The sequence below is a fragment of the Cebus imitator genome, unplaced genomic scaffold, assembly GCF_001604975.1.
Source record: "Cebus imitator isolate Cc_AM_T3 unplaced genomic scaffold, Cebus_imitator-1.0 Scaffold77, whole genome shotgun sequence".
Lineage (NCBI taxonomy): Eukaryota > Metazoa > Chordata > Mammalia > Primates > Cebidae > Cebus > Cebus imitator.
Genome location: NW_016107392.1, coordinates 5419563 through 5441702, shown reverse-complemented (window position 1 = coordinate 5441702; position 22140 = coordinate 5419563). Strand labels below are relative to the sequence as shown.

The window sequence follows — 22140 nt, the reverse complement described above, 5'->3', positions numbered from 1 at the left end:
GAGAGGCCTGCAAACATTATCAGAAGACAAAGCAATAAGGCAACCGAGGGACAGAGACAGCGCAGAAGAGGGAGAGATTATTTCCATAGGAAAATTTCATGGAAGGTTTGCAAGAGGCTGTGAAAATTACGTTCACACTTTTGAAGAACGAACAGGAATTTCTTAGGTAGCCAAAGTGGGACAGTGATAGCTGGTTGTGGAGAACATGTAGAAAGGCACAGAGAAAGGAAAGCGCATGGTGTTTTGGGAGGAACTATAATTAGTAATGTTTGGTCAGATCATGAGGTTTTGGTGGGGGTAGGTAAGATGGGGGTGGTAAGACAGAAGATTCTAGAGGAAGGCAAGGCAAGGACCAGATTTTGAAGTTTTTGCATGCGGAGCTAAAGAGCTTGAATTTAGCTCCAGCAGTAGGGTGTCAGTAAAGAGTTTTAGAAGAGAGATGTGATCAGATTTGCATTTTAGAAAAATCACTTAGGCATGGGTGTGAATGATGGACTAGAAAGGTGGGATGGTGGCGACTTGGAAGCCAAGTAGGAGGCTGCAGTCCAGGTGACAGATGATGCCCCGAACAAAGGCAAATGGCATTCGGAATGGAGGGGAACAAGATGAATTCAAGAGGCCCTTGGGAGGTAAGATGAAAAGGATGGGGAGGAGGGAACTTGCTGGGATCTGCATCCAACGGTGCCCAACCCCTTGGCCTCATTCCATTGTGCAACAGGTGTTGGTGACAGTGTGTGGGAGACAGGGGCGGATGGAAGTGCATTAACCAAGATACAGACTAGAGAAGGAAGCATCAGTTCTGAGGACAGGGGTCAGTTTGCAGTGTGGGAAAGAGGAGGTAGAGAAAGGGTAGTGAATTTCACCTAGCCTGTGTTGAGTATGAGATGGCTGTGCCTGCCATGTGAAGAGTAGAAAGGCAATATATGGATCTAGAGCGCGGCGTAGAGGGAGGGCTGGAGATGGAGACTTGGGCATCTTTAGGGTAATTGCGCAATTAGGGGAATGGCTGAAATATGGCAGGCTCGCCAAAGAACTCTACTTAGTTAATAACTATGAAAATGTCACTTCTTTAGCCTTCGCTTTTATTACGTAAAAGTACTCAGATCAAGCTAGATACAATTTTTCTTCTCTTCATCCAATGCCGTAGGCTATTGCGGAAGCCACGGCCTGCCATTTCATACCCTTTGCAATAGGTGGCGCTGACGCCTGGCAGGGAGAAGGTGGCAGCACATGCTGGGCTGGGGGCTATGGTCTTGAGCGCGGAGCTGGCGACGCTCTAGCCCCGAGCCACGTATTCGCGGCCGGGTCCTCCCTGGTGACTGGGTGAAGGCCGAGAACCTCTGGCCTCAGGAAGCGCATGCGCAACCGGTTCCCCCAAACATGGAGTCCTGTAGCCCAGGTCTTACCTGAATCAGGTAAGAGGCGGGCGGGGAAGGAGTGGAGCCTCCCCTGCACCCTCGCAGCCCGCCTCAGGAGTGGGACTGCCCCCCTTGGGGGGTGTGGCTCGTGTGTGTGTGCCACACCAGTCCTGGGGCCAGGTAAGTGCGCGTGGCCCAGGAGGCGTGAGGCTGTGCTGGCGAGGGAAGCGCTCCGCGGGGCGCGTGGGTCCCTGCACGAGGTGCGCCGCCGCCGGCCCACAAGCGGGCCACGTGGGCGAGGGCCTTGATCGTTGTCTCCCAGCACCTCCGGGTCGACGAGAACACAAAAGTCACACAACCCTCGCCGAGGCTTGACCTCGCGACAGCGTTTAGTCATTCCGTTAGCTGGCTACACCCGCCCTCCTGAGCTTGAGGACTCGATTTCTTGGGAGGCTGCGCCTCCCCACCTGGGGGACAGCCAGCCTTGGAGGTAGGAAAGGTCGCAGGCACAAGGGTGTGACCGAGTGGTGGGGCAGCGGCTGTTCGGGGTCGGAGCTGCGGTGCTGGTCCCGGCACTGGGGTCGCGAGGGCGGAGAGCGGCAGTGGTGGCACGGTTGCCGGCCTAGGGTGCAGGGAGGGGGGATAGCTGAAGGTGTGAGGCGAGGAGAGCAATCGAGGAAAACGGAAGCACCTGCTCCTGGTTGACTCATCCTGGCTGGAGGCATCATCTAATGTTGGGAAAGGAGTAACGGGAAAAAAAAGCAAGCGAGAAAGAGCGACCGTGCTTATGCTTGGATCCCTTTCTTCCTCAGGCAGCTAGGAAATTGCCTGTCTAAAGAAAGTAGCTGTTTTCCTTAGGGGACTGTGGTGAGTGACAAATGAGATAATAAATGTGAAAGGGTAAAGAGCTATAAAAATGCAAGATTCTATTAGTTAATTAGAATCCTTCAGCCTATTTATCTGTTTGAGTGGATAAGATGTCCTCTAGGCGTGGTAGTGGCCCAGGAGTACCTGGTGAAGAAGTACCAGGTGTGGGATAATGGGATATGTGGAGTAATGCAGGAGGGGTATGAGGATAGTTTAGGGGTGCCCACTAATACTGTCACCTGGAGAAACAGCCATCTGTTATTTAGGGTCATCTTATTTGGATAAGAGATTATTCAGTTCCACTGCTTCCCTCTACCACTCATCTTTTACCACTCATCTTTTGAGCTTTTTTATAGCCAAAGACTTTTACCTGAAAATGAAGAGGAAGACACCAGTCGCTTCAGGAATATATTTGTTAATTATTATTATTATTATTATTTTGAGACAAAATCTCTCTCTGTTGCCGGGACTGGAATGCATTGGCACCATCTCGGCTCACTGCAACTTCTGCCTCCGGGCTCAAGCTAGCCTTCTCGAGTAGCTGGGACTACAGGCACACACCACCACACACTGCTAATTTTTGTATTTTTGGTAGAGACAGGTTTCACCATGTTTCACCATGTTGGTCTCGAACTCCCGACCTCAAGTGATCTGCCCACTTCAGGCTCCCAAAGTGCTGGGATTACAGGTGTGAGCCATTGTGCCTGGCCATATTGGTTAATTTGGTTGAGAGTCAGGTTTATGTGATTTAATTGATAATGTCTTCAATTTGTCTTGCCTTCAGCAGGAAGCAGCATGTTGTACAAAGGGTTCTGGGCTGAGGACATAACTAGGGAAGATTGATTTGTGGATTTGTCCCCTCAGTAGAGGATCACCTTGGTCAAGTTCCAGTTCATCTTGGAGCCTTATTTTACACCAGATGGGAAAAGACCTCACAGGTCATTCAGTCTTACATGCAGAGCTTGCATACCTGCAACAGGGTTCCCCAGCCCCCAGTGACAGGGAATTTGTCACATCCCCAAATCGCCAAGCCACCCAATCCCTCTAGACAGCCCCTACTGTTGGAAAATTCTTTATGTTGAATCGACATCTGTTTCTCTATAATTTGCACTCATTGGAGCCATACAGAATAAAATGTCTAATGCTGCTTCCACAAATATTTGAGGACTGCAAACACATTTCCTTCTTTTACTTACTCCACAAGGCTTCTTTTCTTCAAACTAAATAAACATGCCCAGCTATTTCAAACAGGGAGGCAGTGTGGAGTAGTGGAAAGAGGGCCAGCTTTGGAGCCAGGCACATCTGCGTTCAGTTCCCAGCCCCTTCACATCTAACACTCAGCGCTCCGAGCTGCTGTATCTCTCTGAAATCTGTGAGTGAAAATACTCGTCTAGCCAGGCTACTGTGAGGATTAGGGATATATTGGTTGAAGATCTGTGCTCATGGTAGGAGCTTAAAATATGAGAGCTGTTACACCTTTAGTTTGCAATTCATTTAGTTGGTCTTCTCTGAACACATTCCTATTTGTTTCTGTGTCTCAATATCTGTCTGCTCTGTAGAACAGAATAAAATGGTTTCTGTGAGTTCTAACTAGCAGAATAGAGAATTCACTTATTTTTGTACTTCCCCACAGTCTACAATCACAGTAGCCTTTTTAAGGGTCCTGTCACACTGATTCACTAAGTTTCTCAACCAAAACCCCTTCGTTCTTTAACATGTGTTTCTGTTCAACCAAGTTTCTCCCATACTGGTGTTTTATTTGATTTGAATCTATAATGATGGCTCTTGAAAGTGGCAGTCCCAGTTGTGGCTTGTTGTCTCCATAAATATCCCGCATTTGTCATATTATGGGTCTCAAACTGGGGTTAGAAAAATATGCTTATTGAATCCATGGTACCCTCCCTGCTGACCCCATACCACTGCTGTGCACAGCAAGATAATAAATGCAGAGCTTTCTATATGAATTTTTGCACAAATCTGAGGTCTTATTATAAGGCGGAACTGTGTTAGAATTGGAATGTGACAAGAATGTCTGATAAGCCACTGGCCGAGGGAATACTTCTGCATGAGATAGCTTGCACGGCCCAGGAGAGCAGCCGTCTGGAGGAACTGAAAGGGTGCCACTGCCAGCAAGCCAGAGCTGACTTTGAATTTATGTGTGGCTGTGTGTTTTCTCAGGGCTCCAAGTGTTTTATACCTTGGGTCAAATTCTTCCCCTGCGGAGGAAGCTCCTTTTTGGAAGTAAATCAGGCACATTTAGAAGCTTTGTTAACTCTTTGGCTCCTGGGGGATTATGGCCAGCATTTTTTCCGTTAGACTTCTGACAGCGAATTCCTGGTTGGGTCATGCTGATCTCTTTGAGCTGACTTCTGTGGTCAGGGTTCTTCCAAATAGGAGTATGCTTCCCCTGCCTAATTTCTGGATTCCATGCCCATCTCAATCTCAATCCCTCCTCCTTCAGGGAAGTTTTTCCTAACTACTCAGTCTGAAAGGACGATTTCTCCTGAGTGCCAGACTTGGAATTCCTGTTGTCTTCAGGAGCTCTCCCCGGCACTCCCCACTTCCCACAGGACCTTTAAACTGTTTTCTTTGTCTGCCCACTTGATCCATGTGGGTAGACATGTTCCATGGCCTTCAGAATAAGATCTTTTGTGGGGCATGCAGTCCATTAAAGAGAAAATCACCTTCATCTTGGATGCTGGTGTTTCTGGCCTGGTGAGAATGAAAGTGTTGAATTGTTTGTAGGGCTCAAAGGTTGCATTGACAATAACTATGAAAAATATATAATACAAAGTCTTTTGTTATTGTTATTATTAAAATAGGAAAGCCTTTACTCTGTTGGAAGGACCGATTTCGATTTTGCAGAGTAATGCAGTCTTTAAAATGTAGTGGTAGTTAAAATAGGCAATCTTTGACTTGTAAAGAGACTAATTTAAATTTTGTTAAATAACCAGCTAAGACTGTAGTTTAAATCCATTTGTGGCTTCTCATTTTCTCTGGAACAAATTCCTAACTCCCTACCATGAAATTCTCTTTCTAGCCTAATTTTTTTGCCGGTTGGTGTCCCAGCTCAAAGGACCTCCCGTTTTCCTGAAACGTGCGGCCCCGGGCCTCCGGTGCTTTGCGAAAGCCATCCCCTCCGGCTGGAATGTTCTTTGTCTCTCTAGTAAATGTCTATTCATCATTCAAGACCACCCTTCCCCCCTCCCCTTAATTACTTCCTCCCCTGTGCGCCCTCAAATTCTTGTACTTATTCAAGCAGTATTTATTAGGGGCCAGCTTTGTGGCCGGCACCATGGCGGGCTCTGGGGATACAAAAGGTGAATAATACTTGGGCTCGGCCTTTGAGGGCCTTGTTCGTTAGGGAGGAGGGGGTCAACCTGCCACAAACGTCGCTAGGAAATTAAAAGGAAAATTTTAAAAAGCGGCAGTTCTTGTCTGTCTTCCCCGGCCCGTGTCTTGCTCTGAGGCCGGGGCTATTTCTCATTTATTTCGCACCCTTGGCTCCTAGTGCGCTGTAGGTGCTAAATCAGTATTTGTTTCATGAGTGTTTTTACGGGGGGCAACCGGAACTCGGCAGAAGCGTACCTGTGTTGTGCCACAGGTTCTGATGGCCCGCTCATAGGCGGTAGTTTCCGCAGTGTCCGTGGGTCTTCCCGGGGTCTGGGTTGGGCGCCCCGCCGGCCAGCGGCGAACCTTTCGGGCTGCAGCGTTGCAGAGCTGCGGAGGTCCTGGGCCAGGTGCGGCCGAAAGGAGGCCTGCAGCGCCCCCTTTGGATGCAGCAGGCACTGGCTGGCCGCTCTGCTCACCCACTCGTACCCCGGGGGCGTTCATCACTATTACAATTTACGGTCAGAAAATGAACACAGACCCTTCGTGATACTCTACATTTTTCAAAGGCGTAAGGGATGCCTTTAAAGGATTATGGATTAGAAAAATTCCTCCCTCTTTCTTGTGCCTCTAGGTGCTTGCAATGTGATTCTATCTTACGTCAATAAAGGGAGTTTTGCTCTCTTAATTGCGCCCACCGTTCTGTGCAGTGCGGACCGGCACATGCAGGGAGCTGGGCTGCGAAGGTGCTGCTGCTGCGGGGCGTCTGGCACGCCGACCATGTCGTGCTGCTGCAAATGAAACATGCCCCCACACCGCGGCGGCTGCTAGAGCTGGAGAAACCGGACTTTGTGCAACTTTGTCCATAATGGTATCCATGAATCTGTTTACTAGTTTGGTGGTCCAGCAGAGCTTGTTGCTCCCTGGCCGCTTGCTTATGCCCTTTGGTGGTTACTTGTAGTTACGGGCTTAGGGGGCCTTGGGCCCTTGTGGCTTGCCGCCTTCCACAGTTCAGCACCCACGCTTCTGACGTGGGATGGGAGCAGGCGCCACGGCTGGCACCCCTGAGCCCTGCTGCCCCTTAGGTCGAGCGGCCATCCTCCTTTGGGGCTTGTGGGCCTCCTATGGGGCTTGTAGGTGGTCTAAGGGAAGTGTTGGGGCTCTCAAGGGTCTGCCGTTTTTGTCAATGGCATTAACTCGCCAGGGGAGGGTTTCTGCAGCAGAATCTCGGGCTCAGGGTTGAGGTTCGCCAGAGATCAGTGGGGTCTTGAGGACCGGGATCTAGTGGTCCCCTTCAAGGCTCGACACCCCTGAAGGGGCCCACTAGAGGAGCCACTGTAAGAGGGGCGCCCCATCTCTGCAGCCGTGGCGGTGGCAGAGTGGCTGGGAGGGGCTCTGCGGCGAGCAGAGGGGCAGGCGATAGGGGTGCTGCGGCGATGGGCGGGCTAGGGGCGGGGCGCGGGTGGGCTCTAAAAGTCGGCGCCCACTCGCTCTGCGCTGCCGCGGCAACCAGCACACCCCGGCACCTCCTCTGCGGCAGCTGCGCCTCGCCAGCGCAGTGCCGCAGCGCACGCCCGAGTGGCTGTAGCTGCCCGGTGTGGCGCCGCCCTGCGCGGGCTGTGGGCTGCGGGCTGCGCCCCAGCTGCCGCCTGGCCCAGCACGGCTGCGGGCGCTGCGGCGCCCCGTGCTCTGCAACGCTGCGGCGGGCGGCATGGGATAACGCGGCCATGGTGCGCCGAGATCGCCTCCGCAGGTGGGTGTGCGGCGGGAACCAGGGGGTGTGGCTGGCCGCCCCGGGACTAGGGTGCAGGCAAGCGGTGGACCGTGTGCCCAAGCCGGGGCTGCCCGGGCGAAAATTCTATCTGCAGGCGACACGCGTTCCGTGCCCGCTCTGCCGACTTGAGGAGGGGGTGTCACTCCTGCATGCAGTTGAGTGTTCAGAATGCAGGTTAGGATTTCTCCTTGGGTTAGGATTTCTAGACCCCGGGATCACCTTGGTGAGATTTAGGATTTATGGACTCCAGCGTCATCTTGACATGAATTAGGGTCCATAATGACCCTGGTCTCACCCTGACGGGAATTGGGATTTTTAGACCCCAGCATTACCTTTGTGCGATTTGGGATTTTTAGATCCTGGCATCACCCTGGCGCGATTTAGGATTTTTATACTCAGTCGTTGTTGTAGCATGATTTAGGATTTCTAAATTACAGCATCGCCGTCGTTCGATTTAGGATTTTTAAAACTCCGGCTTCTCTCTGGTGCGATTTAGGAATTTTAGACCCCGCCGTTGCCGTGGCGCGATTTAGAATTTCTAGATTCCGGCAAAGCCCTGGTGCAATGTAGGATTTTAGACCTCGCCATTGCCGTGGTGCGATTTAGGATTTCTAGACCCCCCCACCCCCGCAAAAGCCCAGGTGCGACGTAGGATTTTAGACCCCGCCGTTGTCGTGGCGCGATTTAGGATTTCTAGATCCCCTCGAAGACCTGGTGTGATGTAGGATTTTTAGAATCCGCTGTTGTTGTGGCGCGATTTAGGATTTCTAGACCTCCCCCAAAAGCCCTGGTGGAATGTAGGATTTTTAGACCTCGCCATTGCCGTGGCGCGACTTAAAGGGTAGACCCCAGCATCGCCCGGGTGCGATTTAGAATTTTTAGAATCCCAATATCTCCATGGCGCACCCTAGGATTTCAAGAACGGGATAATCGCAGTGCCGAGATCGCCGCGGGGCAACTTAGGATTTCGAGACCCAGGTACCGCGGTGGCGGGAGTCACCGCAGAGTGACTAGAAGTCACAGTGCCCGCCAGCCGCCGTAAGTATTTTTCAGATTTCAGTAACAAGCGTGAGTGAGAACGCTGATTTGACCAAACTGTTCTGTGGCTCAGGGATTGTTCGCCTTGGTTTCGCGGGTTTACAAAGTGGTTTATCTCGCGGCGACGCCATCAGGTGGGCGGCAGGTTGGGTGGAATTATTACGCGAGTGCGTTTTTCCTTTTTACAAGATGAAATCAAGGCTCAGAAATTTCCAGAAAGTTTGTTGCTGGAGTTTGCTTATTCTCTCTACTCATGGCTCATCAAATAATTGGGATTTTGGCCAAACAGTATTTGTTTAACCTATTTTACCTACTGACTGCCAGACTGCTTCACTCCTAAAAATCCTAAAAGGTCGTAGGGGCATTTTTACTGAGGTAATAAGACAGAAAACGGCTCCCTGAGAGACTCCCATTTTCCTTTCTTGGAGTAAGAGGAGGAGGGTGTGGAGGGGGGTGTCCGGGAGTAGAGAGTGTTGGTCGGTCGCCTCGTTTTTTAAGCTCCACTTCTCTTAAGTCCCATTTGCTGCTCTGGCCGCCCCTCCCGGGCTCTGCTGAGTCACTGCAGGGATTCAGCTGCTGGAACACGGTTAATGAATGCGATGAGAAGCATAGGGGGAAAGGAGTAATGAAATGCACACATGAAAATATATGTATTGAAGTAGAGGACAGATAGCACTGAGCAGATGACCGTCAAAACCTAATGCTTTTTGTCATCTGACCTTCAGAGGAGATATTGGGGTATACCTTTCTTTGTAGCTTGATATGTATTCCAATATTATTATTATTATTATTATTTTGAGCGCTCTTAGCCTGCTATTGTTGTAGGGTGAAAACAGTGATATAACCATCATGTTCTGGCACTTTTTTGAATCATTTATAGTATTACCTTGAGAAATAGGACCAAACCATTTTATCCATCTTATAGAATGGTGCTTTGGAGAAAAAAAAGAGAAATGACTACTATAATAATGCCTAAAAAGTAGGCTGCGGAGCTGAGAGTCTTTAAGAAACATGGTTATTTTACCACTGTAGAACCACAAGTTTGCTTTTAGAATTTAGGAAAATATCCGGGGCTGGGGCGGGGGGGGGGCGGGGAGGGGAAGTATCTGTTGGGTTGAGGAAGTTAGCGAATGGGTAGATTACAGGCAGTAGAGAAGAGTGTGTCTACAGACAGAAAGCCATTTCACCCAGGGCTTTAGCAATTAATTTATTTTAGCTCTATGACAACTCTAATTTTAGTTTTGGAGGGTATTATTTCTATTCTGGCTGTTTTGAGAGAATTTCCATTCTCCGACAATTCTTGATCCGGCGACCATCAGAAGTCATAGTCTTGAAACAGAACTGTTTCTAATTCCTGTTTGGCGCTCCTTATCAATGTGGATAAACTGACTTGTGCCTTTGAAGTCCTGGACATGGGAGGGTTGGGTGTACCAACTAGTGCTCTTTTTCCAAAGACGAAATCAATTCTCACATGCTGGGTAGGAGTTATGCCTTATTTTGGGGGGTTGGGGGAGCGTCTTATGAAATTAAATAAATGGAAACTTCAAGAGTCTGCTAAGAAAAGCAGAAATATAATCTACTGCCCTGACCTCTCAAGAGATTAGATATTCAGGGTCATGACAAAGCTGCTTATGTTGGAATACACAATGCGGCTATCTTACTTTCACAGACTGTTTACCCTGAGTAGTTTCTCAGCCCAAATCCAGATAGGAGTACTAAATGGGGCTTCAGTTAGGCAGAGGAGGGCTGATAAGCATGTATTAAAAATCAGGAGCAGCTCTCTGCTTGAGGGCATGTGATAAGTTACTACACATACATACTCTTTAAAATATGAGAAATAGCACATATACATATTTTGAACATTTTTCTCGTGGGGGCTAGTGGGTAGATGGTGGAGCTTTTGGAGTAAATAGGAAAGAATTTATTTTTTACTTTGGAAACCTTGATACAAGTCAACAAAACAGTGTCCAGCACTTGTCATTTCCCTTTTATTTAATTAAAGACCTCTTCAGCAGGTATTAGGAAGACCACAAGGGGAGGGGCTGAGGGGTTAAAGTTGGGGAGCAGAGGAAGAGGATTATGTTGAAATACGTATTTTTTTCCCCCTTAAATTAGAAATGGCGAACAAATGTGGTGATTGCTGTAACAGACAGAGGTTCAATTACGGTCTTGGTCAGCTTTGTGCCTATGTGAATGGCAAGTCATCATTGCATGGTAACAGCAATCTCCCACCCCACCTTACTAGGTTTTGGTTTGTAGATGAGTGTACTGTATTACCTGACTGCTTACAGTGGGTCTCTGCTTTTCCTACAGGATGAGGGAGTGGTGGGTCCAGGTGGGGCTGTTGGCTATGCCCCTGCTTGCTGCATACCTGCACATCCCACCCCCTCAGCTCTCCCCTGCCCTGCACTCATGGAAGTCTTCAGGCAAGTTTTTCACTTACAAGGGACTGCGTATCTTCTACCAAGGTAAGAAGTGGACTATTGAAACACATGCGTGTATCGGTCATGTGAGTCTTAGCTAAAGTATTTATTTTGTATCTATTGCTCTCTTCTTGCTCCTTAATGATGGAGGAGAGTCTCGCTCTCTTTTTCTATGTAGTGTACTTGCAGAGAAGCTCAGAAAACTGCTGGGAGAATGGGAATTGGGACTGAGATTCCAGTCTGCAGACCTCACCTTTTAGTATAAGTTATCTTTGTAGCTTGATATATGTTCCGATATTAGTATTTTTTGAGCGCCCTCAGTATCAGGTAATACATAAAATGTTCACAGATATAACTACCATTGGTTCTCTCTCCTCACCATCCCCGATTTCATTTTATTGTTTTCTACATATTATTTGTAGTGTGTGTAACTCTGATTTCAGTCTTAATACCATTATATACATTTGCTAGTGATGATTATTATGACCGCTACTTATTAAGTAATTACCATATGCCAGGCACTGGGTTATGTTTTTAGCCTTTATTGTTTAATCTTTACAACAGCATTTGAAGACAGGTGCCGTTAACCTCATTTTATAGGTGAAGAAACTGAGAAACAGACTGGAAATGATTTCTTTTGAGCGGGGGTCAAGAGCAATAACGAAAAATGTTTGTCATAAACCGTTTTTCATTATTGCTCCTGACCTCCTCTCATTTGCTATATTCAATTAGATAAGTATACAATTTTCATTATGTTGGCTTGGGTTATTTTTGGTTTTAGTTTTAAATGACTAATGATGAAGGAAAAGCTTCATGTCTGTAGTTTATTTTTCCTTACATTTTCAAACTATACAATTTATATAAGTGGAATGATTTTATTTACATAGATTTTCAAGAACAAAACTCTTAGGCTAAAGTATATACAATATTTTATTGCTTCTAAATTATTTTTGAAAACCTTATTGCCAAATTTTCATATCACTGGCAGTATATGAATGTACCAGTTTTAATCTAATATATTAATATTAGCAAGGTTAATATTATCTAAATGTTTACCTAATTTAGATGATGCGGAACGCTTCCGTATTGTCATATGCATTAAAAAAGTTCACGTCTATGTTGGTCAAGCCCTTTTTATAGTTGACAGGATTTTGTAATAGTTTTATTATGTTTCTGATGTTGGATTGGGTCTCCTGCCGAATAGAGTGCTGGGCAAACAGCATAAGCTAAAGGTGTTCCTTGGGAATAGTTGCTATATCTTAGAGAATTTCTGTGAGGCCATTCATGATAAAGTATAAAAAATTTGTAGTTTATGTGTTGTACGCATATGTTTTTAACTGTGAAAATTTACTTTTTACTGTTGAAAAAAATTACATGTTATTACAGAACAAAAGGAGAAATGGGGATATGCTTTTTAAAAACACCTAGGTAAAAGTAAACAAGGTGCCTTAAAGTATTTTCACATAGCATGAATTTTACAATATTTTGATATAGATTAAAAGGAGAAAAAGGCCTGTTCTTACCTATGCAATAAGCTTACATTTAAAAAAGAATGTGTCATTTTAATGTCAATTTGGTCACAGTTTCTTGTCCTTTGCATCAGATTACTTAGATTTTAACATCTTCAAGGGTTATTTTTATAAGGATTTGGCCTAATTGATTGTACTTTCCTTCTTCCCAGACTCTGTGGGTGTGGTTGGAAGTCCGGAGATAGTTGTGCTTTTACACGGTTTTCCAACATCCAGCTATGATTGGTACAAGGTAATGAAGTCAGACTTCTAGGCCCTACTATGTCTTTAAAAACCTCGGCAGGGTGCAGTGGCTCACACCTGTAATCCTAGCACTTTGGGAGGCCAAGGTGGGAGGATGGCCTGAGGTCAGGAGCTCGAGACCAGCAGACCAACATGGTGAAACCCCGACTCTACTAAAAATATAGCTGGGCATGCTGGCACATGCCTGTAATCCCAGCTACTTGGGAGGCTAAGGCAGGAGAATCCCTGAACCCAGGAGGCAGAGGTTGCAGTGAGCCAAGATCCTGCCACTGCATTCCAGCCTGGGTGACAGAGTGAGATTCTATCTCAAAAAATTAAAAAATGAAAAAAATTAAAATTAAAACCCCAAAGATTTTGTTTTTAGCACTAGAAGGCTCTTGCAAATTTGAATTGCTTTAAAAAAATTAAATGTTGAACTGTTCCTTATTTACTATAAGGGAATGATAACTCTTTGGCAATCTAGAAGGGATCATCACCAAGTTATCCTCCCTCAATAGAGATTAATTACCAGGAATGAAGCATTTTCCAAGAGGATCATCTGTGGGACCTGTGGTGGTTTCATGGGGTTTTCTCTTTATAGAAGTCTGCTAAGCCAAGATAGGGCTGAAGTTCCTGTGCTGCTGCAGCTCTGGTGAAAGGGAAGCGCAGAAGCAGAAAGCCCAAATCATCCTTTCTTTTTTGTAGATTTGGGAAGGTCTGACCTTGAGGTTTCATCGGGTGATTGCTCTTGATTTCTTAGGCTTTGGCTTCAGTGACAAACCGGTAAGCAGCACCTATCTGGGACTGGTGATGGGGTGTGGGGTGGGCATAGACTGTGAGGGGTCAGGCTGGCAAAGAGAGCTGCACTTATGACTTCATCCTGTCTGTGTGGGCTTTCCTTTCCTCAGAGACCGCATCACTATTCCATATTTGAGCAGGCCAGCATCGTGGAAGCTCTTTTGAGGCATCTGGGGCTCCAGAACCGCCGGATCAACCTTCTGTCTCATGACTATGGAGATATTGTTGCTCAGGAGCTTCTCTATAGGTCAGTGGAGCTTCAGACTTTAGCTTATGATGCGGGGAGAGTACACTGTTTCTGGACTCAGATTTCTATCCTTTTTCTCTCTCGGGAGTTGTCTTCAGTGGTGTGCTGGTTTAAGTCTGCTCAGCTACATGTGTTTCCTTATCTCCCTTCTAGGTACAAGCAGAATCGATCTGGTCGGCTTACCATAAAGAGTCTCTGTCTGTCAAATGGAGGTAATTGCCTTGGTGGTAGGTAGAAAATGGGTGTAGTCTAGAAGGGCCATCTTTAGAAACCACAGCGACATCTAAATGGTAATCCGGTAATATTGCAAGTAGACGTAATTAAACTATGGGATCTCTACCTTTTTTGTGCCATGAACTCCTTTGGTGGTCTGACGAGATTTATGGGCCCTTTTCCAGAAAGTTTTTAAATACAGAAACAAGCAGGATTACAAAGGATAGTGACTTTATTGACATAGTCAATATAAAGCTGCATTCTAGTCATGGGCTTTTTGAATGCATTAGATAGCAGGATCTAACGGAGGACCTAGTAACGGCTATATCAGAAGTAGTGAGGAGTGTAAAGACTGCGTATCTGTAACAACTGCAGTAGGTTATGAGAGTACAGGACTGCAGATAAAGAAAAAAGCCACACGTGTTTCTAATAGTACTGTGATGTTAGTGTAGAAAATCCTTATTTCATGTCATTAATGGGTTCTTGGAAACTGTGACTTTAATTGAAACATTATAATAGAACCAATTTTCTTCTCATCACTACTTTAAAAAAAGGTTATTATTCAAGGACCTGCTGTACCTCATTTTGCTTAAGGCTGAAGTTTCCAAGAACCTATCCTGATGTTAAGTGAGGACTTAACTGTATGAGATTCCCCAACTCCTAACTGACGGAAATGCCAAGTGCAGTTAGAAAATAGCGAACCCTTGATTAGACCTTTTGGGCAGGCAGCTTGTAAGTCTGTGAATACCCAAATGTCCCCTGAATGCCTTAAGAGCAGACTGGGAGAGATGTCCGTCTGTCTCTTTATCACTTATGCCTTCATGGGTTTCTTCCACTGACTCTGAAGAGAAATGGAAAAGGAAAAACTCTAGGTTTTTTAAAGGACTTATTTAAAAACTTTTTGTTTTATTCTTGAAGCCCAAATCATTAACCCTTATGTTCTGAGTGACGGGGGAAATGCTAAGGGGAGTCAGAGCCTGCTTATCAGCATTTTGGATGACCATATATTTTCTCCTGTTTCACTATCTTTAAAATGGGACAAGTAATTGCAGTGGGATATAATGTGACCAGTTAAACACAGAATTCCCTGGAGAAGTAATTAGATGACAGTACTACACTTTTATTTGTAATTCTGTTTTGATAGTAAAGGCTGCAGAGGTGATGGTGAATAGTGTGCACAGTCTCTGATTATGGGCTTGTCTTTGACCTAAAGTTGGAGGTAGGCTGGGCCAGGTGGCTTACACCTATAATCCCAGCACTTTGGGAGGCCAAGGTGAGAGAACTGTTTGAGCTCCAGAGCAGCCTGGGCAACATAGTAAGACACCATCTCTATTAAAAAAACAAAAAAAAGCTATAGGTAAATGACTCAGAAAAGTCTCTTCTCCTACAGGTATCTTTCCTGAGACTCACCGTCCACTGCTTCTCCAAAAGGTTGGCTACTTCACTGATAGACCTTTAATTTTAAGATTTGTACTAACGTAAATAATGCTGGGACTTTTTAAGGGCCATTGTTCCTGTAATCGGCAAGTAGTTAAATCCTCTCCCCTGTGAATTTATATTAATGAAGTTAGTTTTTCCCCTTCTTACGCAACTAAAGCAGAGGCCGTGACCCCTACATAAACCCCAAACCAATTCTAAGAATAAGAGATCAACAAATATTTGGAGAAGTACAGCCATGAAAAGATTTGTGTTATAAGTTTGATGTTTGAACAAATTAGGATCCTACTCTAAACTTGAATATACCAGAGTTAAAGTTTTAGGGGTTTAGTGAATTGTAGAAAGTATCTTAGATGCAATTAGAAATAGATTTGTCTTCCTTGAGAGAAGAATGTGAGTAGGCAAAACAAAATGCCAAGTACCAAACCAGTAGCAGGAGATCTGGCTAAAGATTTAGTTCCTAGTATAAAACCCTTTGCCTTGGTGAGGGTCTTCCTCTGGATTCTTGAGCTTTACTTCCACTTATTCCCCTCCAGCTACTCAAAGATGGAGGTGTGCTGTCACCCATCCTCACACGACTGATGAACTTCTTTGTATTCTCGCGAGGGTAAGTGTCACTATCAAGAGATTGGCTATGGGCTAGGAATAATGTGAAAAGTTGCTGCCATTACAATTCTGGGCCAAATCCTAGGGCCTGATATTTTTAAAGCAAAGGTATTGGCCACTTGTCAGGGAAGTAGAAGGAATTCATAAATCACTTATGGGTCGGACTGCATGGCCTCTGAGTTCCAGCCATATTGAATATTCTGAGTGCTCCTCACACTTATCTTCCTGCGTTTGGACTCTTTCAGTCTCACCCCAGTCTTTGGGCCGTATACTCGGCCCTCTGAGAGTGAGCTGTGGGACATGTGGGCAGGGATCCGCAACAATGACGGGAACTTAGTCATTGACAGGTAAGAAATTACCCTTTGCTTTGGTTTCCAGAGAAGCATTTTTTGGAGAGTGGGAATTACTGGTTTTGTTCATTGCTGGCTTATTCCCTATCACTGGAAGGCTGATGATGACCTGTGAGGCAAACCAAAAAGTCATGGTCTATAATTCCTAAGAAGATAGATATGGAAAATAGAGTGAAACTGGACTCTTTGTTAGTATTAAATGCTTCAAAGTATTGAATCATGGTTGTGGAAGTAGCCTAGTGCCTCCCTCAAGGTACAAGGCTCTTCCTTTTGCCTATTTTTTCTGCAGCAACAGGGAGTAGAAGGGCAGACTTCTCGTCTGTCTTGTACAAAAAATTCCCATGCCTTGGTTCACATGAGAATGTAGACACTTTCACAGGGGACCCAGAGGTGGTGACAGCATAACTACTTGGGATAAGGCTCTGTCTTCTGGCCATCTGGGTCAGTGTAGCTTCCAGTGTTTTTACTGATGGCTTTGCTGGGAATTGTGTGTTAGAGGGAGCCGTTCCTCCCCTCCTCTCCTAACTCCCCACAGGATCCCTGAACATTTCATTTTAGTATTAAAAAAACTGAAAAACAATTAAGACTGTCTTATAAAATTCTCTTATGTTTTCGTTTCCAACAAGTAAATACTGTTTCTAAGATGTGATATTTGAGGTTCACAAAAATAACTGTCCTGGAGTTGCCAGGTAGAATGAGTAGAATACATAGTTTGAGTTCTAAAATGTGGCAGTGGTGTCTTACAATGGAGAAAGAGGAGTTCTCTCCATTTTATCTGTGGTCAGATGAAGCCATTGCACTTCAGCCTGGGCAACAGAGTGAGATTCCATCTCAAAAAAAAAAAAAAAAAAAAAAAAAAAGTAGACGTCAACACAGATCATGTGTTTCAGTCCTCTTATTTTGAAAATGAGGAGGCTAGCCAGGTTCTTTGGCACATGCCTGTACTTCCAGCTACTTGGGAGGCTGAGGTGGGAGAATCTCTTGAGGCCAGGAGTTAACAACTGTAGTGAGCTATGATTGCACCTGTGAATAGCCACTGCACTCCAGCCTGGGTGACATAGGGGGACACCTGATCTTTTTTTAAAAAACAAACAAATGAGGAAACTGAGTTGAAAAATCTGTATTATATATTTAAGTCACAGACGTAGGTAGTGGTGGAGCCAAAATTGGATCCTTAGACCTCAGCTTCTTAGTCACATATAATCCAAACCAACTTTCAGCCTTCCTAGATCTCATTCCCTGCGTAATAAATACACAAAACCACTGATTCTTATATCGATAGTAGGCATAATCACTACTATAGATAGCTACATGGTGGTTATCTCTAGAGGTTAACAGAAATGGATAAATTAAGTGGGATATTTCCAGGAATGCTAAACTGCTTCTGGATTAAGAAATTATATCTTATGTTCCTTGTGGTTCATGTCATGCCCTTGAATCCCTATAACAGTAAAGATTTCTTCTTCTGCTCATGCTGACCTACCTGTCCTACAGTCTCTTACAGTACATCAATCAGAGGAAGAAGTTCAGAAGGCGCTGGGTGGGAGCTCTTGCCTCTGTAACTATCCCCAGTGAGTATTTTTATATTATTGATAGGAAACTGAAGGACTATAAGGTCAAAATAATGGCAACTCCTCTATACAATTAGGGTTACCAGATTTAGCAAATAAAAATATAAGACATCCAGTTAAATTTGAATTTTAGATAAACAACAAATGCTTTTCTACTATTTAAGTAGGTGTACAATATTTGGGACCTACTTACCCTAAATAAATCATTTTTCATCTGAAATTCAAATTTAACTGGGTATCCTATATTTTACTGGCAGATGTACGCATGACATTTGGAATATCAGTGATGTGTGTTATGTACAGTGAAGTATATAAAAAACAGACATTACTGCAAAGGTAGTTGGTATTACTGATTTCTTGTGCATGGTCAGTGACTGCCACATTACATGCTGAACTGCTCGGACAGAAGCTGTTTGGATTACTAATCAAGAGGCTATTATAGGTGGTCTATGCTCATTTGTCTTTTCATTCTTAAGGATTTAAAAAGAAAATTAGTGTTTCACATACAGTGGTTAGTGCTCAGGAAATTATTGGTTGATTTCAAATGTCAAGGGTCTGTTATAACTGAAGAGAGATTTAAGGAATGATGGTATCCTGGACTTAGAGAATGCTGAAAGTTGGGCTTATTCCATTTGGTCCAGGGTGCGAGAGAGCTGAATGAGGGACCAAATGGTTTTCTGTAAGAGGCAAACTGGTACGTTCCCAGCAGTTCTTTAGAGCTTACCTAGTAAGACAAGCTAGGTTTTCGATCACACAAAAAATTACTTACAGCAAATATTTTCTTGTGCTGGGTGAGGTGGCTCATGCCTGTAATTCTGGCTCTTTGGGAGGCTGAGGCAGGAGGACTGCTTGAGCCCAGGAGTTTGAGACCACCGTGGGAAGCAGAGTGAGAAAAACAAAAATTTTTTCCCTACAGATAAATTTAAAGGTTAGCCAAGTGTGGTGGTGCATACCTGTATGTAGTCCCAGCTACTGAGGACACTGAGGTGGGAGGATCGCTTGGGCCAAGGAGTTTGAGGTTACGGTGAGTTACGGCTGCACCACTGCACTCCAGCCTGAGCAACAGAGAGAGACTTCGCCTCAATTATAATAAAAGGAAGAAGAAAACATTTTTTTTTTGGAGAGGAGTTAATTTTAGGGTGGGAGTAGGAGAACAGATGTGAGAGCTGTTAAGTATTTCATTCCCTTTCTCTTTCCTAGTTCATTTTATCTATGGGCCATTGGATCCTGTAAATCCCTATCCAGAGTTTTTGGAGCTGTACAGGTGAGTCTCCCCAAGAGAGGTCTATGTTTTGTTACTATCTCATCGTGACAATGGTAAACAGAATATCGCTTGAAGGCTGTTGGCTCTAGCCGTTGTCTGTGACCTCACTGTTCATCCAGGAAACAATAAAAAGACTGAGTTGAGGAGTCTTTTGTAATAAGAAATTCGGTTATACATTCTCTTGATTTATACACAGTCTGTTTTCACTGTCATGAGTGCTACATATTCCTAGGTGTACAAAAAGCTCTCACGTGAGTCAAAGGTTGAAAGTGGATATATCCTATGAAGTGTTTGTTTTAGTCCGATTGTAAAGACAATTCATTGACTTAAGCTGAGCAGATGGCAAGGAGAGACTGAGAAGAGCTCATTGTGAAATAGTGCCTTCTCATTGGTTGCAATTCTCTATAGGTACGTGGAAGGTATCAGAATATGAAATCTTGATTGATCATGTCACATAAGAATGTTCCATACCTTCCTGTGGCCTACCAGATACAAGCTAGTAGTGAACAGCTTGCATATAGTTTTTAATAAAATACCCCCTCTCATCTCCTCCTGGGATTAAGGGAAGATCCTTGGTTATCTCTGCTTGGGCAGTGAGTTGCTGTGTGATCCACTTGTTTGATGCTTCATCCTTCTCTAAGGAGCTGAAAGTCATCTTGCTTTGACAATTGTTGCAAAAGTGTTCTATTTTCAAGTTGTTCTTTGTTGGAGTACGAACATTTAAAAACTAGTCTGTATAAATGGAATTGGCAAGTTTATCTGCCTAAGATACAATTTCAGAGTAGAAGTTGAATAAGCTCTTTGTTGGCTCCCTCCAGTGTGGTGTGTCCACAGGGTCATTTACTGGGGCTTCCTACTGGCTTACATCCCTCCCCCTCCAGCCTCAAGTTCACCTGCGTGCTATTCTCTTCCACTAGGAAAACGCTGCCGCGGTCCACAGTGTCGATTCTGGATGACCACATTAGCCACTATCCACAGCTAGAGGATCCCATGGGCTTCTTGAATGCATATATGGGCTTCATCAACTCCTTCTGAGCTGGAAAGAGTAGCTTCCCTGTATTACCTCCCCTACTCCCTTATCTGTTGTGTATTCTACTTAGGAAGAAATGCCCAAAAGAGGTCCTGGCCACCAAACACTATTCTCTCACAAAGTCCACTTTATCAAATTGGTGAACAGTGTATAGGAAGAAGCCAGCAGGAGCTCTGACTAAGGTTGCCATCACAGTCCACCTCCCATTACTCTGACATCTGATCAAATGTATGGACTTGGCTTTGTTTTTGTGTTATTGGGAAATTCTGATGAGTGTTACTATTCACTGATGCTGAAAAGAAGTTCTTTTGCATAAAAGATTTTTTAACACTTTGGACTTCTCTGAAATATTCAGAAGTGCTAATTTTTGGCCCAGGCCCAGTAAGAATTCTAAAGTAAGAATGAGGAGAAGGGGGCCTCCTTCCATCTCCTTGAATGGCTTTATGGGCACATGCATTTTAAAAGTTCTTTAAGCAACACAGAGCTGAGTCCTCTTTGTCATACCTTTTGAATTAGTTTCATCAGCTGTTTTTAGTTATAAACATTTTGTTAAAATAGATATTGGTTTGAATAATAGAGTATTCTTAGTATGATTTTTAAGTCTGTGATTTACTTACACATTATATATACTTTATAAAGACCCAGCATAGCATACCCTTACTCTGCCAGAGTAGTGAACCTAATTAAACATGTTTGATTTCTGAATAAATTGAACTAAATCCAAACTATTTCCTAAAATCACAGGACATTAAGGACCAATAGCATCTGTGTCAGAGATTTACTGTTATTAGCTGGGCAGACCAATTCTAACAGCAAATAACAGTCTGACACTCATCATACCTCAGTGCTAAAAAGCATGTCTTACTTGAGCTACTGCAGAGGGAAAGGAATTGTTGTGTAGTCCAAGTCACCATGCTGAATGTACATGGATTCCTTTATGATGACTGCTTAACTCCCCATTGCCTGTCCCACAGAGGCTTTCTGATGTAGCTCAGTAATTCCTGTACTTTACAGACAGGAAAGTTCCAGAAACTTTAAGAACAAATTCTGAAAGGCCTATGAGCAAATGGTGCTGAATACTTTTTTTTTAAGCCACATTTCATTGTCTTAGTCAAAGCAGGATTATTAAGTGATTATTTAAAATTCATTTTTTAAAAATTAGCAACTTCAAGTATAACAACTTTGAAACTGGAATAAGTGTTTATTTTCTATTAATAAAAATGAATTGTGACAAAAGTGGACTCTGGCTTCCCCTCCCACACCACCCCTCTGGGATAAAATTTTCCAACATTGTCAGGAGCTTTCAGATACATGTTAAATTAAAGAACAAAATGAAGTTAAGCAGCGGGAGCACAGGATAGTATTTGATTTTCAGGGTCACCCAAAGCTGTACCATCATACCAAAGCTGACCAAGTATAATAAAAAGAAAAAACCAACCCATGCGCAAAGGTAGAATTTGTTTGATCTGCTGGCTCAGGGCCAAATGTTTAATTTGCTTCTCCAAAGTCATTCATCTTCAAAAGTGTGATTCTGGGAAACTGATGCCACTAGCCTAAAAGCCCACTGACTGTGAAGTGTGCATCAGCTTCCTCCTGTCCAGTAAGATTTTATCCAACAGAAGCTAAGATAACATCTACAGGTGTTCTCTCTTTGCTTCTGACGGTCACCTGCATGGTCACTCCATCTGCTAAGGCCAGCCTGGACCTCACCAATAAATCATAGCCACCTCTGAATATACCTGAGAGAAAAAAGTGAGGAAAACCATATTAAGAACTCAAAACAAGCACTGGATAATGAAATTTATAATGTTCTCCCTGCATCTCCTTTCTATTAGTTTAGCTTTTCTAGAAATTTGTGGAAATTGAATCCCATGCATAAATTCCAATATACATATATATTCCCATGAAACCAGGTACATAGAAGGTATTTAAAAATACCAATTTGGAGTGCTAAAAAGGAATGCTGGTGGTGGCCTTGGTATCTGTTGGCGAGATTTAAGTGTTTTAGGCCAAATGTACATCTTAAAAGCATAACTAAGAATAGCATGCTAAACAAATTATTCATTTTGACTGGGTTTCAGGA

At 44.3% G+C, this 22140-nt stretch overlaps 3 protein-coding genes across 5 annotated transcripts in view; 1 reads left to right on the top strand and 2 right to left on the bottom strand.

Annotated features, from left to right (window-relative positions):
• Positions 1 to 1195: 1195 nt before the first annotated feature.
• On the top strand, positions 1196 to 21293 carry MEST. 3 transcript variants are annotated; one of them, XM_017532538.2, is made up of 12 exons: positions 1196 to 1415; positions 10681 to 10835; positions 12472 to 12551; positions 13247 to 13324; positions 13450 to 13586; positions 13740 to 13798; positions 15190 to 15230; positions 15773 to 15843; positions 16088 to 16189; positions 17687 to 17763; positions 18964 to 19027; positions 19945 to 21293. In XM_017532538.2, exons 2-12 carry the CDS (start codon positions 10682 to 10684, stop codon positions 20060 to 20062), a joined length of 981 nt encoding a protein of 326 aa, XP_017388027.1. In that variant the 5' UTR covers positions 1196 to 1415; position 10681; the 3' UTR covers positions 20063 to 21293. The 3 variants fall into 3 exon arrangements, with proteins under 3 accessions (XP_017388027.1, XP_017388024.1, XP_037595919.1); XM_017532535.2 differs by lacking the exon at positions 1196 to 1415 and adding an exon at positions 7033 to 7308; XM_037739991.1 differs by lacking the exon at positions 1196 to 1415 and adding an exon at positions 8352 to 8367.
• Positions 2070 to 6144, bottom strand: LOC119471875. Its single transcript, XM_037739993.1, has 2 exons — positions 5814 to 6144; positions 2070 to 4937 (listed from the first exon to the last, which is right to left on the bottom strand). Exons 1-2 carry the CDS (start codon positions 6057 to 6059, stop codon positions 4860 to 4862), a joined length of 324 nt encoding a protein of 107 aa, XP_037595921.1. The 5' UTR covers positions 6060 to 6144; the 3' UTR covers positions 2070 to 4859.
• Positions 21239 to 22140, bottom strand: part of COPG2 (COPI coat complex subunit gamma 2) — a 140357-nt gene continuing 139455 nt past the window's right edge. Inside the window, exon 24 of the mRNA XM_017532534.2 lies at positions 21239 to 21796. Within this exon, the coding sequence (XP_017388023.1) occupies positions 21666 to 21796 (131 nt within the window). The 3' untranslated portion in view covers positions 21239 to 21665. The remainder of the gene's footprint in view (positions 21797 to 22140) is intronic.

Coding starts and splice junctions, on each gene's coding strand:
- LOC119471875 (XM_037739993.1), bottom strand. CDS start 6,059: ATGAACGCCCCCGGGGTACGAGTGGGTGAGCAGAGCGGCCAGCCAGTG. Junction 4,938..5,813: donor GAACCTGTGGCACAACACAG/GTACGCTTCTGC, acceptor CATTCTCACCAG/GCCAGAAACACCAGCATCCA.
- MEST (XM_017532535.2), top strand. CDS start 7,283: ATGGTGCGCCGAGATCGCCTCCGCAG. Junction 13,325..13,449: donor TTGGCTTCAGTGACAAACCG/GTAAGCAGCACC, acceptor TCCTTTCCTCAG/AGACCGCATCACTATTCCAT. Junction 13,799..15,189: donor TCTCTGTCTGTCAAATGGAG/GTAATTGCCTTG, acceptor CTTCTCCTACAG/GTATCTTTCCTGAGACTCAC.